The 14,875-nt window shown below is 51.9% G+C and overlaps 1 protein-coding gene across 1 annotated transcript in view; it reads left to right on the top strand.

The window, feature by feature from the left end:
* Positions 1-305: 305 nt before the first annotated feature.
* The window catches only part of RNF103 (ring finger protein 103), a 29,396-nt gene continuing 14,826 nt past the window's right edge, over positions 306-14,875 (top strand). Inside the window, exons 1-2 of the mRNA XM_044281364.1 lie at positions 306-503; positions 9,492-9,756. Of these exons, the coding sequence (XP_044137299.1) occupies positions 9,531-9,756 (226 nt within the window). The 5' untranslated portion in view covers positions 306-503; positions 9,492-9,530. The remainder of the gene's footprint in view (positions 504-9,491; positions 9,757-14,875) is intronic.

The following is a 14,875-nucleotide window of genomic DNA, read 5'->3' as shown; positions in this document are numbered from 1 at the left end:
ACATCTGCATAACAAAAGTAACAATTACATCCACGTTGAGGGTTGTAGTCACACCATGCAGTTCAATACAACTCAGTGCTGATGGTGCAAATAAAGTTGTGAGAAATTTACAATGGAATTTGCATCATTTCAGCGCTGACATAATGTGATAAAACCAATCAACTCGGCGTCAGCTACCCCACCACTCCACACGGTGGCGCTGCATCCCCAGGTGAGTCACTCCGTCTTGTCTGGCCATCAGTCCCCCATCTCTATGCCACCGCCTGTCTCGTCTGTCACTCTCCCAGCTACTCTCTATGGTTAGACCTCGCCCCCAAACACTCTGGCAGAGCAGCGCACACACGCAGCCGGGTTCGGAGTTCGCGGTGACGTCACTGCTGTCTTGTTGCTCAGCTGATTGCAGCCCCGGTAAACACCGTCCGTGACCGCGGAGAAGCCGGCGATGGAGGCGGGCTCCCTGCCGTGCAGCGCCTGAGCGTCCTCTCCTTCCTGCCGCCGATGAGGTAGGGGGTGTGGGCGCCCGTCCTCTGCCCCGCACACATCACTGCCCTCTCTAGACTGACGCAGACCCTAGGGCCAGTTCACACACTGAGTGTTTTGAAGCGTTTCTGCCCAAAATTCTTCTCCAGAAAAATCGCTTTAGAACAGCCTCCCCTTCATTTCAGTGGGAAGTAGCACTTGTGTTTTTATTTTTATTTTTTACACGTGGGAATAAGAAGTGACCTACCGTATTCTGGGGCGGAAGTATAAAAAAACGCTCTGTACGTGTGTGAATATGCGCCAAAAACCACAAGCTAAAAATGCACTTTTGTATTGACGGATACGCCCTTTGGTTAAGGCCTCATGCACACGACTGTATGCATTTTGCGGTACGCAAAAAATATACAGATGACGCCCGTGTGCATTCCGTATTACGCAGGACGGAACAGCTGACCCCTAATAGAACAGCAGTATCTTGCACACGAACACGTTCCGTATACGGAACCATTCATTTCAATGGTTGGAAGAATAATCTAAGCGGGAAACGCTTTTTATTAATGCGGTTAAAATCTTCATACAGGATAAGTTTCGTCAACGCGTTTCAGACCATATGACAATTTTGGTCCTTCCTTGGATTGTGCCTCATGTGCTCCCCAATCGGCAGGTCACGTGGCCCAGAGAGAACGCACCCGGCACAATCACTCCGTGTAATAATTGGATACAAATCGATACAAAGAACATACACAGATTAGACGTATAGGCAGACGGCCCTACTAAACAACAATACAAACATAAGAATACAAGTAAAAGTACATCCATAATAAGAAAAATAAACAAGCAATAAATTCTCTCAGTACTGCAAAATGAGATCGGGGTCTTTTATTTATTTTTATTTTATTTGGTTGCCGTGAATCTGTTAAACAGAGAAGCATTTTGGATTTTTCAGATAGATTCACGGCAACCAAATAAAATAAAAATAAATAAAAGACCCCGATCTCATTTTGCAGTACTGAGAGAATTTATTGCTTGTTTATTTTTCTTATTATGGATGTACTTTTACTTGTATTCTTATGTTTGTATTGTTGTTTAGTAGGGCCGTCTGCCTATACGTCTTTTTTTCTAGCTATTACAAATCTGTGTATGTTCTTTGTATCAATTTGTATCCAATTATTACACGGAGTGATTGTGCCGGGTGTGTTCTCTCTGGGCCACGTGACCTGCCGACTGCACCGCCAGGTGTTTGTGCCACATGTGCTCCCCAATCTATTGCAAGTTTCGCATGTCATGAGGAAGAACAAAAATTGTCATATGGTCTGAAACGCGTTGATGAAACTTATCCTGTATGAAGATTTTAACCGCATTAATAAAAAGTGTTTCCTGCTCAGACGCGGAGCCGGATTTTTCTTCCAATATTTGTTCAACTGCAACAAGGTGCGGCACCCTTGCTCGTCTAGAAGAGGTGAGAGCTGCCTTTACCACTATTGTTCATTCATTTCAATGGATCCGCAAAAAAAAAACGTATTTTTAATATATTTCCGTATTTCAGTTTTCCGTTCAAGTATAAAACATGTCCTATTATTGTCCGCATAACGGACAAGGATAGAACTGTTCTATCGGGGGCCAGCAGTTCCATTCCGCAAAAAATGAAATGCACACGGACGTCATCCGTATTTTTGGCAGATCTGTTTTTTGCGTACCACAAAATACTGAAAAAGCCATATGGTTGTGTGCAAGAGGCCTTCATATGTTATGCGGACAATAGTAGGGCATGTTCTATTTTTTTTTACGGACATACGGAAAGCATACTTTCTTTTTTTGTGGACCCATTGAAATGAATAGTTCCACATACGGTCCACAAAAAAAAAACGGAAAGAAAACTGACTTACTAGGCCAGTGATATCACGTTTATCGGTCACATGACCTGGGCGCAGTACCAAGAACAGCCACTATATACAGGATGGCGCCTCCTTAAAGGGTTTCTACCACTTAGGTGTCACATATTTGGCTGTCAGACACTAGCGATCCGCTAGTGTCTGCTCTGGCCAACCATCCTAATATAATTGCTTTTGGGGCGGTGGTTTGGCTAAAAAAACTACTTTTATTAATATGCTAATGAGCCTCTAGGTGCTATGGGGGCGTCATTAGCACCTAGAGGCTCCGTCTACCTTCAGAAACGGCCGCCGCCGAGCGCGTCCCTCCAGCCCGCCCATCTCCTCCTGAATGCGATCCTCGTATGTATTCTGCGCATGCGCAGTGAATGTCTGATCGCTTCCTTGCTCAGACATCTCCACTGCGCCTGCGCGATGACGCCATAGTGCTCCGAGGACAGGCGCAGTGGAGATGTCTGAGCAGGGAAGCTGTCAGACATTTACTGCGCATGCGCAGAATACATACGAGGATCGCATTCAGGAGGAGATGGGCGGGCTGGAGGGACGCGCTGGGGGCGGCAGTTTCTAAAGGTAGACGGAGCCTCTAGGTGCTAATGACGCCCTCATAGCACCTAGAGGCTCATTAGCATAATAATAAAAGTTGTTTTTTTAGCCAAACCACCGCCCCAAAAGCAATTGTATTAGAATGGTTGGCCAGAGCAGACACTAGCGGATCGCTAGTGTCTGACAGCCAAATATGTGACACCTAAGTGGTAGAAACCCTTTAAACAGCTGATCAGTGGGGGTCCCGGGTGTCAGACCCTCACTGATCAGATATGAGGGAATATGTCATCAGTATGAACATTAAAAAAAAAAAAAAAAGCATCAAAACCACGCGGAAAAAAAATAAAATAAATGCTGTCGGTGGACTTTAGAGTTATGTTCACACTGAGTATTTTCTGTGCTGAAAAAACTAATTGATGCCGAATCTGCGTCGTGTTTTTTTTTTTTTTTTTTTTTTTTTCCTGATGTGGTTTTTTAGCTCCGGAATTCCGGATGTGGATTCGGCCTAACCCTGGGTTCACACTTGAGCGTTCGCGATGAAGTGCTCTGTATGCGCGATTGTACCGGCATTTGCAATCGCGCATACAGAGACAAGCGAACGCCCGTTGTCGCGCGTTCCTGAAAGTCTATGTACGGGAACGCGCGACAAGACGCCCCAAAGAAGCTCATGTACTTCTTGGGGCTTCGGGCGTTTTACAGCGCGATCGTACGCGCTGTAAAACGCCCAGGTGTGAACCCAGCCTAAAGAACGGACCGGACGCATCTTTGGGGAAGTTCAGCTTGCGTTTTTGGAGTAGATTTTAGGTACGGAATCCACGCCAACACTACTCGGTGTGAACGCACCCTTAGTGCCAGGAAAGGGGATCGGCGCGGTAATTCTCCGTTAGCGAAGATGGTCTTTGTATAATGAAAAGCTCTACAGCTTTCCGATACACTCGGTGTGACCGGTCCTCACCATCTTCAGCATCTCTGCTTGTTGTCAGTGAATGTCACCATTTCTGCGATGTCTGTTTTAGTCAACACCTGCATCAAAGCTGGAGCATCGTTCCTTAGAGCTCGACGACGTGCCGTCCCTCCCTTATTCCCCCTGGAAGTACATGAGTAAATCGTTACCATTCCTTTTATTAAAGGGACGTGGTCGGCTTTGTCAGCCATTGATCCATTGTCCATATGAGTATTGATGCAGGTCAGAGCAGATTGGCCATTCAGGAGCCTGGAAAAGCTGAGTGACAACCCCTGAGCAGTAGTAGATCTCGTGTGGGTTGTTGTCACCCAGCTTTTCCAGGACGACTCTGGTTACAATGGAGGAAGCTGCCTAGATGTTGGTTTACAGTCGCCGATCACTTACAGTGATATTTTCCGCCCCTCCTTCCCTCCATCTCAGGTGTTATTCTTGGTTTTGTTAGCAGAGTTTCCGGTAAAACGAGTTTGGTGACGTGTCCCGGCCGGGGCTGTGCGGTCACTTCAGGTTTAATAGGGTCTCTAAGCATTTATGTAGACCGCTCCTGTACCTCAGCGCTGTGTTGGGCCTTGTTCATACACTGCAGAGTTGGTCCTGGTTTTGTATCGGTATTTTGAAGCCAAAGTGGATGCAAAGAAGAGAAGAAATATGAGATCCAGTCCTGGTGATGGCTTCACGTACTAATGCACAATACTGACCAGGGTGGATTTGATTTAAATCATAGTTTTCTACATAAAGACTAATTCTTGCTGGTATAACTTATAATATGCAAGTAGATGAAGATATTTAGAATAACAACTTTTCATATTAGTTTGGTTAGGATTAAGGTATTTTTCTCAACTCTGTTCGTGTTATAACATTTGTGCTGTGAAGAGGCGGCATGTGATCTCTGCTGAGTCAAATTCAGTTTTGAGAACTGCAAAAGTAAACCAAGCATCTGTGATAATATCTTGTAGGCAGAGAAACTGCCCAATAATCTTACAAAAACCTCTGGAAGAGCATGACATTGTGAATGGATTAATGGAATTTATTTCCCCAAAAAAGTACACATTTAGAAACAGAATGTGTCGGCAGATAAGAACCATTTGGCCCATCTAGTCTGCCCAATATACTGAATACTATGGATAGCCCCCGGCCCTATCTTATATGAAGGATAGCCTTATGCCTATCCCATGCATGCTTAAACTCCTCCACTGTATTTGCAGCTACCACTTCTGCAGGAAGGCTATTCCATGCATCCACTACTCTCTCAGTAAAGTAATACTTCCTGATATTACTTTTAAACCTTTGCCCCTCTAATTTACAACTATGTCCTCTTGTGGTAGTTTTTCTTCTTTTAAATATTCTCTCCTCTTTTACCGAGTTGATTCCCTTTATGTATTTAAAAGTTTCTATCATATCCCCTCTGTCTCGTCTTTCTTCCAAGCTATACATGTTAAAGAGGACCTTTCACCTAAAAAAAAAAATGTAAACTAAGACTATAGCGTTACTTACATGCCCCCATGATTTCTTGAACGTTAATTCTTTTTTCATTCTGTGCCCCCGTTTGTCCGCTATGCCCCCCGGAATAATTCCCGCCGTCTATGCTAATGAGCCAGCCTCAAATGGGCTGGCTTTAAAAGTTCTCCCGGTCGTGCCTTCCATCTTCTCCCTGGCACGGAGCGCATCCAATCAGCGCGCTCCGCTCTTAGCCAGGGAGAAGACGCTCCAGTTCTCGCGAGACTTCAGAGAACTGGAGCGATTTCGTCTATCACGACCGGGAGAACTTTTAAAGCCAGCCCATTTGAGGCAGGCTCATTAGCATAGACGGCGGGAATTATTCCGGGGGGCATAGCGGACAAACGGGGGCACAGAATGAAAAAAGAATTAACGTTCAAGAAATCATGGGGGCATGTAAGTAACGCTATAGTCTTAGTTTACATTTTTTTTTAGGTGAAAGGTCCTCTTTAAGGTCCTTTAATCTTTCCTGGTAAGTTTTATCCTGCAATCCATGTACCAGTTTAGTAGCTCTTCTCTGAACTCTCTCCAAAGTATCAATATCCTTCTGGAGATATGGTCTCCAGTACTGAGCACAATACTCCAGATGAGGTCTCACTAGTGCTCTGTAGAGCGGCATGAGCGCCTCCCTCTTTCTACTGGTAATGCCTCTACCTATACACCCAAGCATTCTGCTAGCATCTCCTGCTGCTCTATGACATTGTCTGCCTACCTTTAAGTCTTCTGAAATAATGACCCCTAAATCCCTTTCCTCAGATACTGAGGTTAGGACTGTATCACTGATTTTATATTCTGCTCTTGGGTTTTTACGTCCCAGATGCATTATCTTGCACTTATCAACATTACATTTTAGTTGCCAGATTTTTTTACCATTCCTCTTGTTTTCCTAAATCCTTTTCCATTTGGTGTATCCCTCCAGGAACATCAACCCTGTTACAAGTCTTTGTGTCATCAGCAAAAAGACAAACCTTAACATCGATGCCTTCTGTAATTTCGCTGATAGAGATATTAAACAATATGGGTCCCAGAACAGATCCCTGAGGTACCCCACTGGTAACAAGACCATGGTCTGAATATACTCCATTGACTACAACCCTCTGTTGCCTGTCCCTCAGCCACTGCCTAATCCATTCAACAATATGGGCGTCCACGTAAAGCCTTATTCTACATAATTAAAAAACAAATCTTTATTTCATGATGGAATAACCTTTGGATGGTAATATATTTTCCTCAAAAAGCATTTTATATATAAAAAAACCTGATTTTTAAATAAAAACGTTATTTTTTTAAATCATTGATTTTTATCCATCCTGATACTGACTGTACATGCAGTGTGCCATTATCCTGGGTATACTGAATGCATGTATTACCCCGTTCTGTACCTGACCACTGGTATTACCCGTTCTGTACCTGAGCACTGGTATTACCCCGTTCTGTACCTGAGCACTGGTATTACCCCGTTCTGTACCTGAGCACTGGTATTACCCCGTTCTGTACCTGAGCACTGGTATTACCCCGTTCTGTACCTGAGCACTGGTATTACCCCGTTCTGTACCTGAGCACTGGTATTACCCCGTTCTGTACCTGAGCACTGGTATTACCCCGTTCTGTACCTGAGCACTGGTATTACCCCGTTCTGTACCTGAGCACTGGTATTACCCCGTTCTGTACCTGAGCACTGGTATTACCCCGTTCTGTACCTGAGCACTGGTATTACCCCGTTCTGTACCTGAGCACTGGTATTACCCCGTTCTGTACCTGAGCACTGGTATTACCCCGTTCTGTACCTGACCACTGGTATTACCCCGTTCTGTACCTGACCACTGGTATTAGCCCGTTCTGTACCTGACCACTGGTATTAGCCCGTTCTGTACCTGACCACTGGTATTAGCCCGTTCTGTACCTGACCACTGGTATTAGCCCGTTCTGTACCTGACCACTGGTATTAGCCCGTTCTGTACCTGACCACTGGTATTAGCCCGTTCTGTACCTGACCACTGGTATTAGCCCGTTCTGTACCTGACCACTGGTATTAGCCCGTTCTGTACCTGACCACTGGTATTAGCCCGTTCTGTACCTGACCACTGGTATTAGCCCGTTCTGTACCTGACCACTGGTATTAGCCCGTTCTGTACCTGACCACTGGTATTAGCCCGTTCTGTACCTGACCACTGGTATTAGCCCGTTCTGTACCTGACCACTGGTATTAGCCCGTTCTGTACCTGACCACTGGTATTAGCCCGTTCTGTACCTGACCACTGGTATTAGCCCGTTCTGTACCTGACCACTGGTATTAGCCCGTTCTGTACCTGACCACTGGTATTAGCCCGTTCTGTACCTGACCACTGGTATTAGCCCGTTCTGTACCTGACCACTGGTATTAGCCCGTTCTGTACCTGACCACTGGTATTAGCCCGTTCTGTACCTGACCACTGGTATTAGCCCGTTCTGTACCTGACCACTGGTATTAGCCCGTTCTGTACCTGACCACTGGTATTAGCCCGTTCTGTACCTGACCACTGGTATTAGCCCGTTCTGTACCTGACCACTGGTATTAGCCCGTTCTGTACCTGACCACTGGTATTAGCCCGTTCTGTACCTGACCACTGGTATTAGCCCGTTCTGTACCTGACCACTGGTATTAGCCCGTTCTGTACCTGACCACTGGTATTAGCCCGTTCTGTACCTGACCACTGGTATTAGCCCGTTCTGTACCTGACCACTGGTATTAGCCCGTTCTGTACCTGACCACTGGTATTAGCCCGTTCTGTACCTGACCACTGGTATTAGCCCGTTCTGTACCTGACCACTGGTATTAGCCCGTTCTGTACCTGACCACTGGTATTAGCCCGTTCTGTACCTGACCACTGGTATTAGCCCGTTCTGTACCTGACCACTGGTATTAGCCCGTTCTGTACCTGACCACTGGTATTAGCCCGTTCTGTACCTGACCACTGGTATTAGCCCGTTCTGTACCTGACCACTGGTATTAGCCCGTTCTGTACCTGACCACTGGTATTAGCCCGTTCTGTACCTGACCACTGGTATTAGCCCGTTCTGTACCTGACCACTGGTATTAGCCCGTTCTGTACCTGACCACTGGTATTAGCCCGTTCTGTACCTGACCACTGGTATTAGCCCGTTCTGTACCTGACCACTGGTATTAGCCCGTTCTGTACCTGACCACTGGTATTAGCCCGTTCTGTACCTGACCACTGGTATTAGCCCGTTCTGTACCTGACCACTGGTATTAGCCCGTTCTGTACCTGACCACTGGTATTAGCCCGTTCTGTACCTGACCACTGGTATTAGCCCGTTCTGTACCTGACCACTGGTATTAATCTAATCTATATCTGCGCGCTGTTTATCACTGCAGTCTATACCTGGGAGCTATTATTGCTTCAATCTGTACCTAAGCACTGTGCTCCACTTTGTACCTGAGCAAAGGGGGGGGGGGGGGGGGGCACTGGTATGAGCAATGAAAGACTGCAGTAAATAATGGGCATGCATACTATTTTGGCAGGAGACTTGCTTTGTAGGTTTCAGCAAGGCCACCACCCAGCAGTAACACTGCAGGGATATGGCTGACTGATAAATGGTCCAATGTACTACTAACCTTACTGTGATGTACGGCACAGGCTAGGCGTCCTTCCTGTTTCTGGCCATCTAGCTCCTTAGATGTTGCAGTCAGTAGTGACTGTGGCACCTAAGTGGCTTGCTCTAGAGGGAGGGTGCTGATGGGTTGTCATTGTACCTGAGGTCCTAACAAAGACCTTCAGGCATATCATGGCCATACGTTAGGCCTATCCGGTTATACACTGACAGGCATACTGTTTTGCAATACCGCATGTTGAAGTCCTCAGTTGGGACAAAAAAATTGAAAAAGAAAAAAGTTGAGTGAAGTCAGTGTATTATGTAGGTTTGAACTGTAGATGATGTAAAATGTTGACACATTCCTGAATGCGGTATATCAACTTCATACACATGGAGGACACGTGAGGTGTCGTAATCATCTCGCATCTCTGAAGCCTCAGGGGAGAACATTGGGTTCATTAATTGTGTGAAGTCCTCAGGTTTTTTTTTTTTATTGACACCGGTTATATCCGTCTCTGATTTCACAGGCGAGGGCAGAGAGACTTGCATCCTTGAAGACTGGCAAAATGTGGCTGAAGCTATTTCTCCTCCTCCTCTACTTTCTCATCCTCTTTGTCCTGGCAAGGTTCTTTGAGACCATTGTGTGGTATGAGACGGGTATTTTCGCCAGCCAACTTGTAGACCCAGTGACGTTAAGCTTTCACCAGCTGAAGACCGTCTTGGAATGTCGTGGACTGGGATACTCTGGGCTTCCGGAGAAGAGAGATGTCCGGGAACTGGTGGAGAAATCAGGTATGAATGTTCACGTAATAGTACATATCTAAATTGTTTGTAAACCGCTAGCATCAGATGGTGAGGTTAGTACTTGTAATGAAAGGTCTGGCACTGTATTGGGGAGCACATTGCTGGTGGCGGTGTACTAGAGGGGCTCACTGTGGCTTCCGCTATATGGGGGTTGCAGGGGGAGCGCGGAGCGCTATATGGGGGTTGCAGGGGGAGCGCGGAGCGCTGTCTGGCGTAGCAGGGGGAGCGCGGAGCGCTGTCTGGCGTAGCAGGGGGAGCGCGGAGCGCTGTCTGGCGTTGCAGGGGGAGCGCGGAGCGCTGTCTGGCGTAGCAGGGGGAGCGCGGAGCGCTGTCTGGCGTAGCAGGGGGAGCGCGGAGCGCTGTCTGGCGTAGCAGGGGGAGCGCGGAGCGCTGTCTGGCGTAGCAGGGGGAGCGCGGAGCGCTGTCTGGCGTAGCAGGGGGAGCGAGGAGCGCTGTCTGGCGTAGCAGGGGGAGCGAGGAGCGCTGTCTGGCGTAGCAGGGGGAGCGCGGAGCGCTGTCTGGCGTAGCAGGGGGAGCGCGGAGCGCTGTCTGGCGTAGCAGGGGGAGCGCTGTCTGGCGTAGCAGGGGGAGCGCTGTCTGGCGTAGCAGGGGGAGCGCTGTCTGGCGTAGCAGGGGGAGCGCTGTCTGGCGTAGCAGGGGAGCGCGGAGCGCTGTCTGGCGTAGCAGGGGGAGCGCTGTCTGGCGTAGCAGGGGGAGCGCTGTCTGGCGTAGCAGGGGGAGCGCTGTCTGGCGTAGCAGGGGGAGCGCGGAGCGCTGTCTGGCGTAGCAGGGGGAGCGCTGTCTGGCGTAGCAGGGGGAGCGCTGTCTGGCGTAGCAGGGGGAGCGCTGTCTGGCGTAGCAGGGGGAGCGCGGAGCGCTGTCTGGCGTAGCAGGGGGAGCGCGGAGCGCTGTCTGGCGTAGCAGGGGGAGCGCGGAGCGCTGTCTGGCGTAGCAGGGGGAGCGCGGAGCGCTGTCTGGCGTAGCAGGGGGAGCGCGGAGCGCTGTCTGGCGTAGCAGGGGGAGCGCGGAGCGCTGTCTGGCGTAGCAGGGGGAGCGCGGAGCGCTGTCTGGCGTAGCAGGGGGAGCGCGGAGCGCTGTCTGGCGTAGCGCGGAGCGCTGTCTGGCGTAGCGCGGAGCGCTGTCTGGCGTAGCGCGGAGCGCGGTCTGGCGTAGCGCGGAGCGCGGTCTGGCGTAGCGCGGAGCGCGGTCTGGCGTAGCGCGGAGCGCGGTCTGGCGTAGCGCGGAGCGCGGTCTGGCGTAGCGCGGAGCGCGGTCTGGCGTAGCGCGGAGCGCGGTCTGGCGTAGCGCGGAGCGCTGTCTGGCGTAGCGCGGAGCGCTGTCTGGCGTAGCGCGGAGCGCTGTCTGGCGTAGCGCGGAGCGCTGTCTGGCGTAGCGCGGAGCGCTGTCTGGCGTAGCGCGGAGCGCTGTCTGGCGTAGCGCGGAGCGCTGTCTGGCGTAGCGCGGAGCGCTGTCTGGCGTAGCGCGGAGCGCTGTCTGGCGTAGCGCGGAGCGCGGTCTGGCGTAGCGCGGAGCGCGGTCTGGCGTAGCGCGGAGCGCTGTCTGGCGTAGCGCGGAGCGCTGTCTGGCGTAGCGCGGAGCGCTGTCTGGCGTAGCGCGGAGCGCTGTCTGGCGTAGCGCGGAGCGCTGTCTGGCGTAGCGCGGAGCGCTGTCTGGCGTAGCGCGGAGCGCTGTCTGGCGTAGCGCGGAGCGCTGTCTGGCGTAGCGCGGAGCGCTGTCTGGCGTAGCGCGGAGCGCTGTCTGGCGCAGCGCGGAGCGCTGTCTGGCGCAGCGCGGGAGCGCTGTCTGGCGCAGCGCGGGGAGCGCTGTCTGGCGCAGCGCGGGGAGCGCTGTCTGGCGCAGCGCGGGGAGCGCTGTCTGGCGCAGCGCGGGAGCGCTGTCTGGCGCAGCGCGGGGAGCGCTGTCTGGCGCAGCGCGGGGAGCGCTGTCTGGCGCAGCGCGGGGAGCGCTGTCTGGCGCAGCGCGGGGAGCGCTGTCTGGCGCAGCGCGGGGAGCGCTGTCTGGCGCAGCGCGGGGAGCGCTGTCTGGCGCAGCGCGGGGAGCGCTGTCTGGCGCAGCGCGGGGAGCGCTGTCTGGCGCAGCGCGGGGAGCGCTGTCTGGCGCAGCGCGGGGAGCGCTGTCTGGCGCAGCGCGGGGAGCGCTGTCTGGCGCAGCGCGGGGAGCGCTGTCTGGCGCAGCGCGGGGAGCGCTGTCTGGCGCAGCGCGGGGAGCGCTGTCTGGCGCAGCGCGGGGAGCGCTGTCTGGCGCAGCGCGGGGAGCGCTGTCTGGCGCAGCGCGGGGAGCGCTGTCTGGCGCAGCGCGGGGAGCGCTGTCTGGCGCAGCGCGGGGAGCGCTGTCTGGCGCAGCGCGGGGAGCGCTGTCTGGCGCAGCGCGGGGAGCGCTGTCTGGCGCAGCGCGGGGAGCGCTGTCTGGCGCAGCGCGGGGAGCGCTGTCTGGCGCAGCGCGGGGAGCGCTGTCTGGCGCAGCGCGGGGAGCGCTGTCTGGCGCAGCGCGGGGAGCGCTGTCTGGCGCAGCGCGGGGAGCGCTGTCTGGCGCAGCGCGGGGAGCGCTGTCTGGCGCAGCGCGGGGAGCGCTGTCTGGCGCAGCGCGGGGAGCGCTGTCTGGCGCAGCGCGGGGAGCGCTGTCTGGCGCAGCGCGGGGAGCGCTGTCTGGCGCAGCGCGGGGAGCGCTGTCTGGCGCAGCGCGGGGAGCGCTGTCTGGCGCAGCGCGGGGAGCGCTGTCTGGCGCAGCGCGGGGAGCGCTGTCTGGCGCAGCGCGGGGAGCGCTGTCTGGCGCAGCGCGGGGAGCGCTGTCTGGCGCAGCGCGGGGAGCGCTGTCTGGCGCAGCGCGGGGAGCGCTGTCTGGCGCAGCGCGGGGAGCGCTGTCTGGCGCAGCGCGGGGAGCGCTGTCTGGCGCAGCGCGGGGAGCGCTGTCTGGCGCAGCGCGGGGAGCGCTGTCTGGCGCAGCGCGGGGAGCGCTGTCTGGCGCAGCGATCCACCCACCTTGTCAGTAGAGAACAGGACGGCCCTGCCAACAGCTAATGGGGCTTCAGCTGTGGACATTGATGGGAGTGAAGGGGCATTTGTAGGGGATCAGACGGGTACTGACTGCACATCATTTACCTGATCCTTCTCTGCATTGTATGGCTGCTTATAATTCAGTGTGGAGCGATTTCACTATAAATGGTGATTCAGGCTCTGCTCCTTATATACGGTATGTCTGTCTGACTGTGACAAATAATGAAAGGAGATTAAGGGCAGAAGAGAAAAAACTGATATACTGACTGTCTCTTCCTTCTTCGGCGCTGCCGCTCCGCACCACCACCTGCTTCCTCTTGCCCGTAATCATGACGACCCTATGTCAACACGAACGAGAGGAAACAAGTGTTGAGGGGGCGCCACTGTAATAATGAAGAAAAATTCTGCGGGTAGATTTTTCCTAATTGTTTTAATTTTGCTTTTTGAAAACATTTATCTCTTCATGGAAAACCTCTCAAACTCAAGTCTGTATACGCTACTATACAAGTCAAGGGACCTTTCATATTCTCTCCAAGCCTGCCCGCTTCTCCTGCTGCATGTGCTGCCCTTCAGTCACCACTAGGGGGAACCTATGGGCTTGCTACATATAGCATATTACAAGTGCTTTCATTGAGTATCCCTTTAATGACCGGGTAATTTTCAATTATCATTTTTTTTTTTACCAAAGCAGTAACTTTTTTATTTTTCCATTCACATTGCCGATTCAAATGTAATCCGTTTTCACAAGTTTTTCCGCATCCGGCGGGCAGTTCCGGTGACGGAAATGAACGCCGGATTCAAACAACGCTAGTGTGAAAGTAGCCTAAGAAAAACACAATTCCACCACAGTTTTATTGGTTTTGTTTTTACAGTGTTTCCTATACGGGGGAAGCTGGAGCACAGCCGGTAGTGTGCACTCCTGATTTCTATCCCCCCCCCCCAGATGCCATGGTCACATTTGACGACGGCATCTGAAGGGTTTAAAGTCCGCAATCAGCATTACCATCGGTTTCCTCTAAAGGGGTTGTGCCCGGAAAAATTCTCTACCTTTTTTAAACCAGCACCTGGATTTAAATACTTTTGTAATTGCATGTAAGTAAAAATTTAGTATAGCCAGTGAGCTATGCAATAAAAGGTATCTGCATAGCGCCACCTGCTGGTTGTCTTTTTTCTTATTTCTCCGTCCATCACACTGGGGTGTTCTCATGCACTCTGTTTAAATCTTCAACTGCCACCATCCCTTCTGAAGCTGTGACAGTTACAGGGAAAGAGCTGCAGCAGAAAGGACACGCCCCCCCCCCCCTCCCTGAGCTGCATCAGGAAACACACGCCCCCTGAGCTGCCAGCTTGAAATAAATCTAACAGAACAAATGGAGCAATGAATGTGGAGATCTCTGGATCCATGTAAAGTACAGGGCTGGTGATAGATTGGCATGTACTATATGATTCTGATTTTCATTTTTATATCAGTCATGGCATAACCCCATTAAAGGGGTTGTCCGGGTTCAGAGCTGAACCCGGATATACCCTTATTTTCATCCAGGCAGCCCCCCTGTGGCTAGCATCGGAGCATCTCATGCACCGATGCGCTCCCTTGCCCTGCGCTAAATCGCGCAGGGCACGGGCTCTTTTGTTTATCATAACACACTGGCGGGTGGAAACTTCCGCCCGGCAGTGTGTTCGATGACGTCACCGGATCTGATGGGCGGGCTTTAGCGCTGCCCTAGCTGTTTTACTGGCTAGGGCAGTGCTAAAGCCTGCCCATCAGTGGCGGTGACATCATCGGGCTTCCTGGCAGCCCCATGGAGAGCCCCGGTTATGCCACCAGAACTTCAAAAAACGCCTTTGCCCTGTGCAATTTAGCCCAGGACAAAGGAGAGCATCGGAGCATGAACTGCTCCGATGCTCATGTCAGGGGGGCTGCTGGGGTGAAAATGGAGATATGTCCGGGTTCAGCTCTGAACTCGGACAACTCCTTTAAAGGGGGTTGTTTACCCATGTGAGTCTGCAGAAAAGGTACTACCCCTGCCAGATGTATCGGCAGTGTGTCGCCTCTGATTTGTGTTCTTAGTGATTATGTGAATGTCGTCTTC

The sequence above is a fragment of the Bufo gargarizans genome, chromosome 1 (assembly GCF_014858855.1).
Source record: "Bufo gargarizans isolate SCDJY-AF-19 chromosome 1, ASM1485885v1, whole genome shotgun sequence".
Lineage (NCBI taxonomy): Eukaryota > Metazoa > Chordata > Amphibia > Anura > Bufonidae > Bufo > Bufo gargarizans.
Note: the sequence above shows the minus strand (reverse complement) of the source record. Positions and strands in the feature narration are given on the sequence as shown.